At 39.4% G+C, this 13,418-nt stretch overlaps 1 protein-coding gene across 1 annotated transcript in view; it reads left to right on the top strand.

The window, feature by feature from the left end:
• Positions 1–7,574: 7,574 nt before the first annotated feature.
• pth2ra (parathyroid hormone 2 receptor a) overlaps positions 7,575–13,418 on the top strand; it is a 75,424-nt gene continuing 69,580 nt past the window's right edge. Inside the window, exon 1 of the mRNA XM_079358376.1 lies at positions 7,575–7,963. Within this exon, the coding sequence (XP_079214502.1) occupies positions 7,865–7,963 (99 nt within the window). The 5' untranslated portion in view covers positions 7,575–7,864. The remainder of the gene's footprint in view (positions 7,964–13,418) is intronic.

Genomic DNA, 13,418 nt, shown 5'->3' on the forward strand with positions numbered 1-13,418 from the left:
GATGCATGGTGTGATGTTGAGCTGTTCCCTCAGAGGTATTTAAAAGCTGATAAATCCTTCACTAGATTTTTGTTTGGTTTAGTTCAGCTGCTGGAGTCAATTTAAAGCAGCGTTTAGGCACAGCGTTAATCTGCAACAATGACTAAAAAAACCTAACAAACCCTTTTGTGTGAGTTAATATTACAGTCACACTTATTGCTGCATTTTTTCTTTGTATCCAGTAGTGTTGCAAAACTCAGAGCTGGAAAATAACTGTCACTGTGCTTGGGATACACACTGCAAAAAAACAAAACAAACTGCTCTCTATTCTTTTCCATCTATAAGGGGAAGGTGTGAAAGTGCTCTTAAATTGATGATATGGAGGGAGAAATGTTCTCCTTCTATTGTCTCCTCATATATTCAGTAAATATACAACCTCTGTGAAGGTACAGTCTACATTGGAGCTATAATAGAAAGTTTTTTCCACTCTTTTTTTCCCACTTTAAGCTGCTGACAACATAAACATATTTCTGGGAACTGCTTCCTATTTTAGTTTACCACAATAGCATTGCACTATCAGTATAAATCTGCACACAAACGTTTTGGTCACGAAAACAATAAAGTATTCTATCCTGCATTTTCCTCCATCATTATTATATCCGTCAGCTGTTTTTCATGCTGTGAAGACAGAAGGGAAGGAACGCTACAATGGAGGTATTATTTGAAATAATTGCAAGTATGTATCAGATTTCTGTTAGAGAAGGTAAGACTGATGAGGATTACATTGGTCCAACAGTTACAATAAAGGCAGAAATGTTCATACACATGACAACAGGGGTGCTGAATCCTAAATGAATGTGCGACAAAAGAAAAATGATAAGGACAGCTCAGAATGAAACGTGTAAATTGCCCCAGGGATGTTTCAAGCAGACACTCTTCTTCAGTGTTACAGGCAACTGGCAATTTTCTCAAACATGCACAACTGAGACTGATTGTACATTCCCAAAATAGGTACCAGGCAATCCCAGCATGGGAAGTCTCCAGCATGCACCTTTCCAACAAAGAGCGAGCAGCATGAACCCACTTTTTCTCCTCAAAATCCAGGGGCCGGGTGGAGAAAGAAGGTTTTACCCAACGCTCAGTCTAAAGCTCTGAGTTTGTTGTCCAGAAAAACTGCTTTTAGTTTAATCAACTCTGTGTAGGATCATTTAGCATGTGTAGAACAACGATAAAGAGCAAGCATTAAGCAAGCTGTGATTATAACTGTCTGACTACTGATGAGTGGATTCTATATGAATGATTGATGTATGCATATGCAAGTCTTTAATTCACATTAGTTTTACCAACAAAAACTAAATTCCATGGAAATTTTTACATAATAAACAGGGAATCCGACGTCTAACCTTAATATCCAACCTTAACTTTTGTTAAAAGATTGTATCTGATCATGGAATAACAATGTTTAAGACCAGGAGAATGACCGAGAGGAATGTGAGACAGAAAATATGTGTGTTTCTTCAGCAGATCTCTTGAATGAAAGCTCCTCTTAAAAAATACTTTTGGGAAGTTTTTAAAACCACTAGCACTGTGAGAGTCAGTTAGGGTTGAGTGTTAAGTTCAATCTCCTTTCAATTCCCACCATATTTTTTATGAACGAATATTGTCATGGTACCTGCTCCTTGACTCCTGTTTGCATGAGGTGTGTGTGTTTTTATTTTATTTCTCATCTCAGTATATTGTGTGAGGGCCTTTTGTTCCCCTCCCCCTGTTCACGCTGTCCTCTTCACTCTGCTCCCCTGCACTAGATCTTTAATTACCACACCTGCCTGCGATCACCTGCCTGCTGTCACCTACAAGAACCCTGCTCCAACACACAATCTCTGCCGGATTGTTGTACTGTACCATTGTTTCTACCATTGTTTCTAACTGATTGTTTTTTGTCTCCAGGATTATCTACCACACACCACCAAGCCAACCACCTCCGGCTCACTGCCTCTACCCCAGCCCTGGACACCTACCACTGCATATTAAAAACAATATATATATTTTTTTACACCTATCAGTCTGGTCTGCACTTGGGTTCAGCCACAGTCGTGAGAAATATTAATCATGTGGTTCCTAGGGGTTACTTAAAAGTAAACTCTTGCACGCCGTCTAACTTGAAAACACACATTGCAACGCATAGTTGCAACATCTGGTACTGAACCTTTGTCAGGTATGTTTGCTAGTTAGATTGTGTGGGAGTTTACCTATACGTTTTTAAGATTTTTTTATTTTTGGCCTTTTTGCCTTTTTATTGATAGAGTCAGAGGACAGTGGATAGAGTCGGAAGGGGGGAGAGAGTGGGGAGAGACATGCGGGAAAGAGGCCACAGGCCGGACGCGAACCCGGGCCGCCCGCGCGAGGAGCAAAGCCTCGCAACATGGTACGCGCGCGCACGCTGCCGCTGCGCTATCGGCGCCCCCGTACCTATACGTTTTTGATGGATTCATTACTCATTACTCAAGTCTGCCCTTATGCATTGGGGGCCCTACTTCTCTACTTCTCTCCCTCTTTCTAGTTCAATCAGGAGAGACAAGGGATCTTAATAAAATTATTTATTACAATGATAATATGGAAATGTGACTTGCCAGAGTCTTTGGCGCTTGGACTCTATGGGGTGGATGATGAGTTTGGAGAAGGAAATTCTCAGCACCATTAGGATAATTCCCCCCATGGAGTGAAGCTGAGCACTTGATGAGACCGAGTGGGATGAAGAAGTGATGGATGATTCTGCTGCTTAAGAAGGCGGTGATGGGGAGGTGGAGGGGCACACAAACACCAGCATGAAGGAACTAGGGTAGAGAAAGAATCCTATTTAAAAGGAGAGCTGAACGATGATAGGCTGAAAATGAGGAAGGAACGCCGTGCCATTGGTCAGATGAGATCCGCTGACAGGATAGCTAATTAGCCTAAAGACAGCCCAGACTGACAGCTTGAGAATGACAGTGGAAATGTGATAGCGTAAGATTGGGTGACTGAGAAAGACCTGAATCATGGATCACTTAAAGTCTTCCTGACTGAACTTACGCTAGAGCCTCATTTCTAGGCATAAAAGCAGTTACATGTAACAAAAGCATGTTAATATACTGTATTTTCCCCTCTCTGATTTCATTCTGCATAGCATATGTGCAACTACTGGCTTGTTACAGAACACTGGTTGAAAACATAGATAATAATTGTTGTGTTGTAAGAGAAACTGTGATAAAAGTGTTAGAATCTAACGGAGGTGTTCAATATTGTCCACAGGATGGACTCTTCACACAGAACGAACAACAGGAGTGTGGACCGCATGTGGTAGCTCAACAAATGGCTAATTTGCATCATCACAACATGACCTCTTTGCAGGAAAGAGAGCTGGCAGGGTTTACTGCACTCCATCTCAATCAGCTACTCTCTCATCTCCGGCACTTAAAGCTGAAGCAGCAGCAGAGCAGCCAAACTCTCTGGCTGTTTGTCACCAGAGGCGTTACGTGAGTTTTCAGAAGAGCTTTAACTTTTTGTGTCATGACGGCTTCACCCTTTCTTTCAACTACCGTTTTGAAGATAAGATGGTTAATGGTTAAACTTTTAAATCTGACATTTAATTGACTGCAGGAAAAAAAAAAAAAAAAAACCCCAAACATCTTTTCGCACATCGTTGATTTCCCTCTGAGTTCGTCTACCGGGCAACATAAGTCACAGTTAAGTAAAGCAATGCATCCAGATGAAAAATGTTTTTGGAGATTATTTCTGTATGTTTCATTACTCGACTACGAGAGCCCGATGCAGATATGCGTCCATACATTTTGTCCATTACATAAGAATAAGCAATTTGCTATTTTTTTTCTCAAGCACTCAGCTTCTTTAGCTCCGTTTTCAGACTTGCAAAAGCACAAAACAAACAAATTGGCTTAATGACAGCACTGCAGACTATGGTCAGAAGAAAACAAGCTTTGATAATCAGGAAAAATTACTTAAATCAAATGGAAAAAACGCTTTCCTATCTGCTGATTGCGAGATATTATAATAAGTCTTGATCTTGAGAAAATAACTGGAAATTGCCCATTCTCATGGGAAATTGAAGTAAATCAAATGTATTGATTGTACTCGACACATCCTGATTAAACCAACGAGTCGCTTTTCCCTACCCACACTAACCTGCAGACCTTTGAGGGCAGAGCCTTCAATGTGACAGCCTCTGGCTTTGGAACTCTCTCCTTTGAAATGGTAAATAGTAAGCTGACTTAAACAGCTCAAAGTGCTTTTACGCCCATTCACACACTGATGTCAGAGCTTGCTATTAAGTGTCCTTTAAGAGTAACTAAGTCTATTAACACACATCCATACATGGCTGACAAAGCAGTGAGAGCAACTTTGGGTTAGGTGCTTGGGAGATGGCTTTACTTTCATTGAAAAGTGAATAAAACGGTTGTGGATTGCATCAGCAATGGGTTTTTTTAATCTGGCAAAATTCTGATACACCAGTAAATTTTTCGTAATAAAAACAAACAAATGGGACACCTTTTTATATATACTTCCTTTTCACCTATGCGGAAATTGAACAAAGAAAAAATAACATAAGTATACAGGAGCTGAAGGTGGAGAAGGAAATTCCTTGAAAACAAAACAATAGTTGTCAAAAGAAAACAAAAAAGAATACATCACATGTAAGGAAAGCTCACACCATGTTTCCATACATGCATGATAGTACGGATCTCTGTGTATTCATTCAGTTTGGGTACACTCTGTAGAAATGATCTTGATGGGAGCAGGCTACATTCTATTCTAAGTAACTATGGCCATACTTGGAGAAACATATCATATGGAATGTCTCTGAAGCAAAAGGTACTGACTCAACTAGCAGTGTAATGAGAGATTGTTCTAAATAGATGCTTGACACTCAAAGAGTGAAGGTAATATGATTCTCCATACCATGTATAGAGGTATCTAAAGCTGGAAGGAATTTGTGACATATGTTGTGAACTGTATTTAGCGGATGCACAGAGATCATTAAACTTGTCTGTTCTACAGTTATGCCATCTTCTATCATCCAGTCTGTTTTATAGATTCAGCATTAGGGACATTTGGTTAAACCCCTTACAATGCATCAACCAGAATGCAGCATTTTATGTGTTTTCCCTTTTTCGAACTTCCTCACATGTCCAGGTTTAAGAGTCGACTCATGGTCATGCTTGAATGCCAAAACAATCATATTTCATCGAGCAAGTGCTTCAACAGAGATGTGTTTGGAAGGACGTCTCAGCAAAAAAAAAGCATTACATTTTCAAGTCCCTATGAGTGTTAGAGTGGCTGTAAGTTTGCTCAAAGGGTGGTTACATCGGGGCACTCAATCTTGTTTCTCAACAGGTGTCCATAGAGTGGACAGACGGAAACTGCTGCAGCGGTTGAAATATGTAGTGAGAAGCTGAAGAGAACTTGTGAAAGTACAAGTGCTTGACCTTTTACTGCTAATTGAGCAGAGGAGAAATAAGTGCTTTGATGTAAAATTGTACGCTAATCATCACTGGATGAATTAACAGAGATATTTTTTCTGTCATACTGCAGCCAGCTGCTTATTAGTTTTATACTCACTAAAATTTTTGCTAATAGGGGAGATGTTCTAAAAGTATACCACAATCCTTCTCCAGCACAAGCTGGGGGGAAAGGCTCATCATCTGATGTTACATGGTTTGAATTGGGTTGACAATTTGCGCTGCTTTTGTGAGCCCCTTTTAAAGCTCACAATCTGCAAGGAATACACTGTAATGGATACACAAATACAAACAATAGATACTGCAATGCCACATAGAATCCGTTATGGTATGACAATGCATGTCTAGTGGAATGCCATGGAGGCAAAAAAAAGCTAATTGATTTTTATAACTTTATTTAAAGGCTTTGTGTAAAAACACAATAGTGACATATACCTGGTTAAATAAAACAAAAAGAGTTATTGTTTCCATTGGTTGCCTGAATATAATCCACAAGCAGTTCAGCAAGCTTTGGCTGCAGAACAGGAACCATGGCAAAAGAAAACAAGATAATTTCATTGTCAATGCAATCTTGAATCCAAATTGATTCTCTCTTCTCAAGATGTCAGTGGATGTGTTTTGGAGAGGTAAAACAAAAGCTACAGTGCTTTCAAGGAGTACTTTATGATAGATAAGCCATGAAAAAGCACTGCCTAGACTGCCCTTACAGTAACAAAAAGAAAATGGGATGAAATGTCTTTCTGGAAATGCTAAATTGTCAGGGAGAATTCTCACTTAACATTCTAGCTCCTCACATATTATAATACATACACTATAAAGTTACAGAAGATATCAATTAGAGCTGTTAACCATGTTTTTTTTTCATATTTGGACTGCAGTCCAAGTATGAAACTGACTGAGTTGCACTCAGGGATGTATTAATGGGGGTAGCAAGGCTTGTCTTCCCTTTCTCCTCTAGTGCAATATGAATGACAGTTGTTTTTGCACTCCCATTTCATTTGTTGATCATTTGGGCTAAATTAATTCAGCCTACGAGCCACTAACTTTGGACCAATGACTCAAATGCAGCGTTACATGTAAGCTATTGTAACAAGCTTTACACATTTGAAATTCCTGTTGAGAAGTTGTGAATTAAATATGAGGCTCTAAGCGATTAAGCGACCATTTTAAGCGTCAGGCAGCCACTCAAGTCCTGAGGCTGACTTTATGGCACTAAAAGCTCTACGAAAAGCACACTAAACGTATTACTAATTACTTAGGGTTTGCACATGCGTTCAATACCTACTACTGGGGTTGAGGCTCACGGCTCTCCAAGCAGAATGTTTGCGGGGCTGAATGCTCAGAACCGAACAGGAAACAGACTAAGTAAGTTAGCAATAAACGAATGATCTCGTATTAACCATTTCGAAGCTTAGTGGTGGAAGAAACGTAACCAAGGTTACTTCTTTTCCCAGGTGGCTAGATGCTGTTAATTGTTTGATAATTGCAATAATTGTTTGCTCAATCAATGTGTAAGTAGCTTGGTTGATCTTTCACCTGTGCTGCGTTTACAGAAAGTGGGGAAATTTAAATAGGCTATTGAATCACAAACAAATCCTTTTTCTGTTTGTTGGCGTGTCTGTATTTTTCTCAACAGAAATGCATAGTTGGAAGTCTAATTTATTTTGACTTAAAAAAGAAATGTTTGATCTGATTTTGTGATAATTCATATCCCCCGCATGGTGACAAAATACATTTTGGAATAAATGACCTTCTAGTCTCAGGCTTTGATGATTAAACATTGACCTAAAGATGTCATCTAAAAAAACGTTTGTGACCTCGTGATAAACATTTCAGCCAAAGGTGACGCAAAAAAAAAAATGGTGAGCATCCTTATCTAACAAGTCAACAGCACGTGCCATGAATTTGATGCGCGAGGTGAGGGAGCATCATAATCACATGATGGTGGTGTATAGTGCAAGGAAGAGTGAGGCAGCATTTACGCACCCTTTAAAGCTGCGGTAAAGGGTGCGCACAAGTGGAGGAGATGTATCAGTATCACACGTTGCCTCCCCTCGGGTTTCCGTGGAGCGCTTTGTGGTTTCCTTCGCGTGCCACAGAGATCTCCAGTGTGTGCCTGACTTTTTGCTCTGCAGAGGCAGCAATGGCACGGCACTCAGATCCGAGCACTTTTCTGAGTTTATAAGAGCAGGACCTGAATGGCTAAACCACGTGGAAATTTGGGATCTGATAAAGTATACTGCCCTAAGTTTCTGACTGCGCTCTCTCTTTTTGGGACCACACGTTGTGAAAGTTTTTTTTAAAATGTGAGGCTCTTCGACATGGTGCATGGGATTGCTTGGATGCTAATGAACGGATAGTGGATTTTTCTGATGCTGATGGAGATGAAGACAGAGGCACAAAGTGTGAACTTTTTTGTGTGGATACCACTCTTCAACTTTTTCTTGTGCTGGACTTCTGTTGACGCACAGGTAAGGAAACATTAAATTGTCAAACCCACTTTAAAATAGGCGATTTCATGAGGGAAATCGATTTTTCCCCTCATAAAATAATGGATATAATAATTTACCTCAACTGGTTTAAAAAAGCATTGGATTTACAAGGATCCGGAGTCATCTCTCGATAAAAGGAATTTAACTTCATATTAATTAACGTGTCACTGTGAACACAACAGAGCAACAATCTGACAGACCAGCGATATTTCAGAATAAGTGTTTGTCTTACGTTTTCCATAATTGTACTTCATTCTTAGATTTCAAATGATTGGCTTTGGATAATAGCACTGATGAGCTTCACGCCAAATAGTATAACAAAAGGCATGGCTGAGTAGAATTCTGAAAAGTGAATCTCCGTACTGTCATGGCTATTAGTCATCTACCTGTGAATGGCTCAGATAAGAGCGTAAGCCATTTAAGATTTGCTCTTGTGTAATTTTGAATTGTTAACAGTAATGCCTCATGCATTACCAGCACCACGGACAGCTCTTTTCGCCAAAAAAACATACAAACACAAATGTAAAAATAAAAGGGACACAGTGTGAACAAAACCTGCAACAAATAGCAACATTTTGATGCCATGGAAATGAAATTAAATGAATAATGACCAGTGTGGAAATAGGTTGCACTATGGCTAAATGAAATGTCTACATCTTTAAAGGCTAATCTCTGAGTCAGTCAGATTGAGGGAAATAGATACGAGTGATGTGGATTGTATATTACATCAGCTTAAAGAGGCTCCCCATCCAAAAATGTGTTCTTTTTGGGGGTATAAACAATTGAAACCTAATTTCCCATATACAGAAGTTGTCTACAACTGTAAAGTATGACATTGTTTGCAACCATTTAGGTCTACATCTTTTATGTTTTAATTTATGTTTTCAACATTAACCAGTTTGGAAAAACAAATGTTAACTTCCTCTAGACAGAGGAAGGAAAGTGTTTATCCTTCTTGATCTTTCTTATGCACAACTTTGCAAGGATGCAGCAGCTCTTTTCTGCTGTTTGCATAGATCATTAGTTTCCTATCAAAACAATCATCTGGCTTGTTTCTTGCATTTTAGACTTTCTGAGCTGATCAGTGTCAGTGGCATTTTCTAAACTGTCTCAAAATATTATGTTTTGAGAAGCAAAATCCCCTTTTTTTACTTAAGAACATTATTTTTTAATCAAATGGAACTGTGCTAGTTTTGATTAAGATGGTATCATGTTGACAGCTGGCAAATAGTGAAAGTGAGTCAGGCTGCATGGGGGCAGTGGGCAGCTGGTGGTGGATTTCCCTCTGGTATTTGTGCATGGTGTTAGAACAGGATCGCACTGGGTGAAGGTATAGCAGTATGCTACAAGAGGAAGGTCTCAGAATTCATTCAGCTATCATTGTCTACTAAAGCTGATATATATATTTCCGATATATTCCTCTGGAACGAGGAACAATTTTTCTATAATTCTGGTGAAGCCAGCAGTTGGTCACAAACAACTTCCAGCCAATACTTCGTCTTCTGTGTGCTGCATAGTCTGCTGTGCCTTCCAGATACGTTTGCATAGTAAATGTCATGTTTTCTTGGTTTATTACATTGACTGAAGAAGCACCCTCTCATTTTTTGTTAACAAACCTGCCAACGACAACACACATTCACAAGTGCACAGATGTTCTTGGCACTACACCCGCGTGACAAAATGGAACAATAGTTATATAATCTTTCTCATAATGAATATAACAAATGTTTCATAAAAGTTTGATAGATTTAAACCTGGAATTGCGCCACCCAAACACATCGCCCAGTCCTACCTAGCACGCACAAATATTTACGAGCCAGCTTGGAGAGTTGTGGTTATCTCCTGCATCCTCTTTCTCCACCAAACCTCATGTAAGTTTGCATCCTCTTAATTGCACCCGTCATTTAATTTACCTAAGTCAAAGGGGTCTGCAAGGGTAACGTTATGCTGAGAGCGCCCTCTGCTAGATAAACCTGTAAACTACGCCAGGTGGCCTGATGTAAAGATAGATTGAACATTTTCAATTCAAACGGCTCAATACTCTTTGAATGTTAACCTCCTACCCCAGGTTTGAATTAAGTATTTTATTAAAAAAAAAAAAAGAAAAAAAAGGTTACAGCCCTATGATGTGGATTTGTAAAAGGTTCAGTGCTAGTTTGTTTCTTAACTGGAATTCAGATCAGTTATTTTTGATGCATTCAAGGTCAGGACTCCTACCACTGATTGGCTTTCATGAAAAAAAGTATCAAAGAGATTGTTTGCTCAAGTTGAAATTTCAAATTTAGCAGTTGCAGTTTTATGCAGATATGGCTGTATCAGGCTTTGAATGAATGAATAAAAATCAATTAGTAAAAGTGTTGGCTATAAATGTGATTATTGATTCTTTGTCATGCTCACTTTTGATGTTATTCGCTGTTGCACAGACATACAAGTAAAGTGTTGTTTAGCACTAGTTCAGCTTAGCCATTTTTGAATGATGTAACTTATAGTCAATAAATTATTGATGAAAGTCATGAGGCTAAATGGACGGATAGAAGGCGAGATGTTGGAAGGCTAAAAATAGATTTGCAATAATCAAAAGTCTGATAAAACGGTGTTTTGTTATGAGATGAGCTGGAACATTTTAGTTTGGGCAGTGGGCAGACAGACTTTCAAAATTCAAGTTATCTCCACCACTGTCTTATATGTCAGTCAAAATATAAGCAGTTGATAGGAGAGATGTGTGCGCGCTGCAGGCAAAGAGCAGGAGGAGCAATTGTGTGCATAACATTTTAGTTTGCATGTATGTGCAGCTGTGAATACTGTTAAGAGCCACAGAGGGATGCCAAGCCAAAGCAACAGTGAGCCTTTGCTTACAATAGCCTGCCCAGGCAGTGATTGAACAAGGTCTGTATAATAATCAAATATAGGCCATGGGTTCCCTTTACAAAGGACCCCACGTTCAGTAAAGTCACATGACAAACTCAATGAAAAATAAAAAACGTGTTTCTCTACGTATGATCAAGGACTCTTGTGGTGTAATAGAAATGTCAAGGTTTTCAAACGTCCTTTGCATACTGAGCTTGAAGCCTGCTTCTGTAACAACTGTTCATTATAAAACTGCAACAACAACAGCTGCTCTGTGTAAACTGTTTTTTTTTTTCCAAGCAGCTCCACAAGTGGCCTGATAGGATGCAGATTGGAGGATGTGTTTGACTGACATAGGCTTTTGTTATTTTACATGTACCTCCTCTTATTCGAGAAGTAAACCTTTCTGAATTTGATTTTCTAAAGTAAATCCTTTTAATGGGTCGGTATATTTAGCTATGGCTGGTGCATCATTCTCCAGTTTGGGCCCAATACCTCACAGACTGTGATGTATATCTTAGTTTGTTAGCTTAATACTAACACACACATTAGAATAGCATTACCTGGTGAACAGAATTAGCACTGCGTAAAGTTAACCTTTGGAAATGATTCATTTTACATCCCATCCTAAACAAACAACCCCTATTGAAGGTACAGGATATATCTTTAAAAAACTGAAGACTCATGCTAGTCATGTCTTCTGCTCTGATACCTTAATGAATGTTCTATGCGCTGATCCTGTAACCACTGCTTGACTCACTCTTTATGCCTCAGTTCATGGGTCGTAACTCCCGATGCTGCCACCTTGTGGTTGGGGTTGTGTTACGTACGTTCAACAGCCCATTTTTTCCTGCGCAACTCAATGCTCCCATTTCTCTCTTTTATACTCACTGGTGGACACACACACACACACACACACACAACACACACACACACACACACACACACACACACACACACACACACACACACACACACACACACACAGAGCGGTTGAGCAGTGCTGTTAGATGTGACCAGAGGATGAGAAGGAATGTAGTTTCAGATCTTTGGACATTTTGACATTGAACATGGCATGCAGTCTACATTGAACTGTGTTGAGCTTAATGGATTTTAGACTGACAGCTGCTGGATTAAATTTTTAATTGGTCCTTTGTTTCATCATTTATGGGGACATGCAGCTGTCATAAATGCTGGCTCTGGCCTTGTCGAAGATAGCACTGTTTTTTTTAGCTTCTGTTTCATTAAAACCGTATTGGCTATTTTTAAATTTTAAAATGTTTTTCAGTGATATATCATGGTGCAGACATGTGAGGTGTTATCACCATATGTTGCCCCTCTGATCTCATATTTTCATAGAGCGTGGGCTGACTACAGGTCCTCAAGCATGGAGCCTGGGTCTTAACAATCATTTCAGCAAGGGTTGGGAAAAAAGTATGCTCCTTAAAGTCAACAGGCTCTTGAGTCATTGGTGTACATGAAAATATTAAACACACGTGAGCTAAATCAGCACCATGGCTACTCCTTTGAAGTCACATATTGAAATCCTCAGGCAACTAAATATTTGCATTTGAATAGATCCTAGATCTTCAGTGAGGGTAAGAAACACGCCTCTACATTTGAAAGCAAAGTATCTCCAAGTGTTGTTAGTTTGCATGAAGGTTTCCTTTTATTTTAAAGATTTATTTTTTGCCTTTTTTTGGAGAGAGAGAGAGAGAGAGAGAGAGAGAGAGAGAGAGAGAGAGAGAGAGAGAGAGAGAGAGAGAGAGAGAGAGAGAGAGGAGAGAGAGAGAGAGAGAGAGAGAGAGAGAGAAGAGAGAGAGAGAGAGAGAGAGAGAGAGAGAGAGAGAGAGAGAGAGAGAGAGAGAGAGAGAGAGAGAGAGAGAGAGAGAGAGAGAGAGAGAGAAGAGAGAATTCAAACACAGCCTCAGTACATGGGTGCGTACACTGAGAATTAGGCTACCGGCACCATGAAACATCAATTATATTTCCAGAGAAGGATGTGTACAGTTTGACTCTAATGCTTACTGTTTATAAATCATGTCTCATTTCTATGAAGGTTCTAATCTAAAATAAGCAAATTTTATGGACTCATTATTTCAAGAATGTTTCATCATTTTAAAAGCTGCATAAAAAATAGCCATGTTTGTATCATGTTTACATGGACAGGGCAGCAATGTGTATGAAGCTGTTTTAGTCAATGGCGAGAGAAGAAGAATATCATAGCTTACAAAGACTACTATTTTGATGTCACACGAGAGTGTTTAGACCACGGTCATATGTGCGAAGTGTGCTAACATTATTAGCCTGCTAACACAACCATGAAGGCCACAGGCAATTGTCCTCTGCTTGCACTAATGACGCTTCATTATACTAATTGATAACTCCTTTGTTCAAACACGATTGGAGATGGGTTGGAGGTGTAGGGAAGGGGAGCAGAGGCTTCAGAATAGCGGAGGTGTTGCCAAACAGCAGTTTGTTTTAGTTTAATACTGGTGCTTAAGGGTGACATCCGAAAGTTACACGTTCCTCCTTTGAATAAACTATAGCTTTCCTTATTTAAATCCGTCATCAAAACTGTTCTTTA

This window comes from Symphodus melops, assembly GCF_947650265.1.
Source record: "Symphodus melops genome assembly, chromosome: 12".
NCBI lineage: Eukaryota > Metazoa > Chordata > Actinopteri > Labriformes > Labridae > Symphodus > Symphodus melops.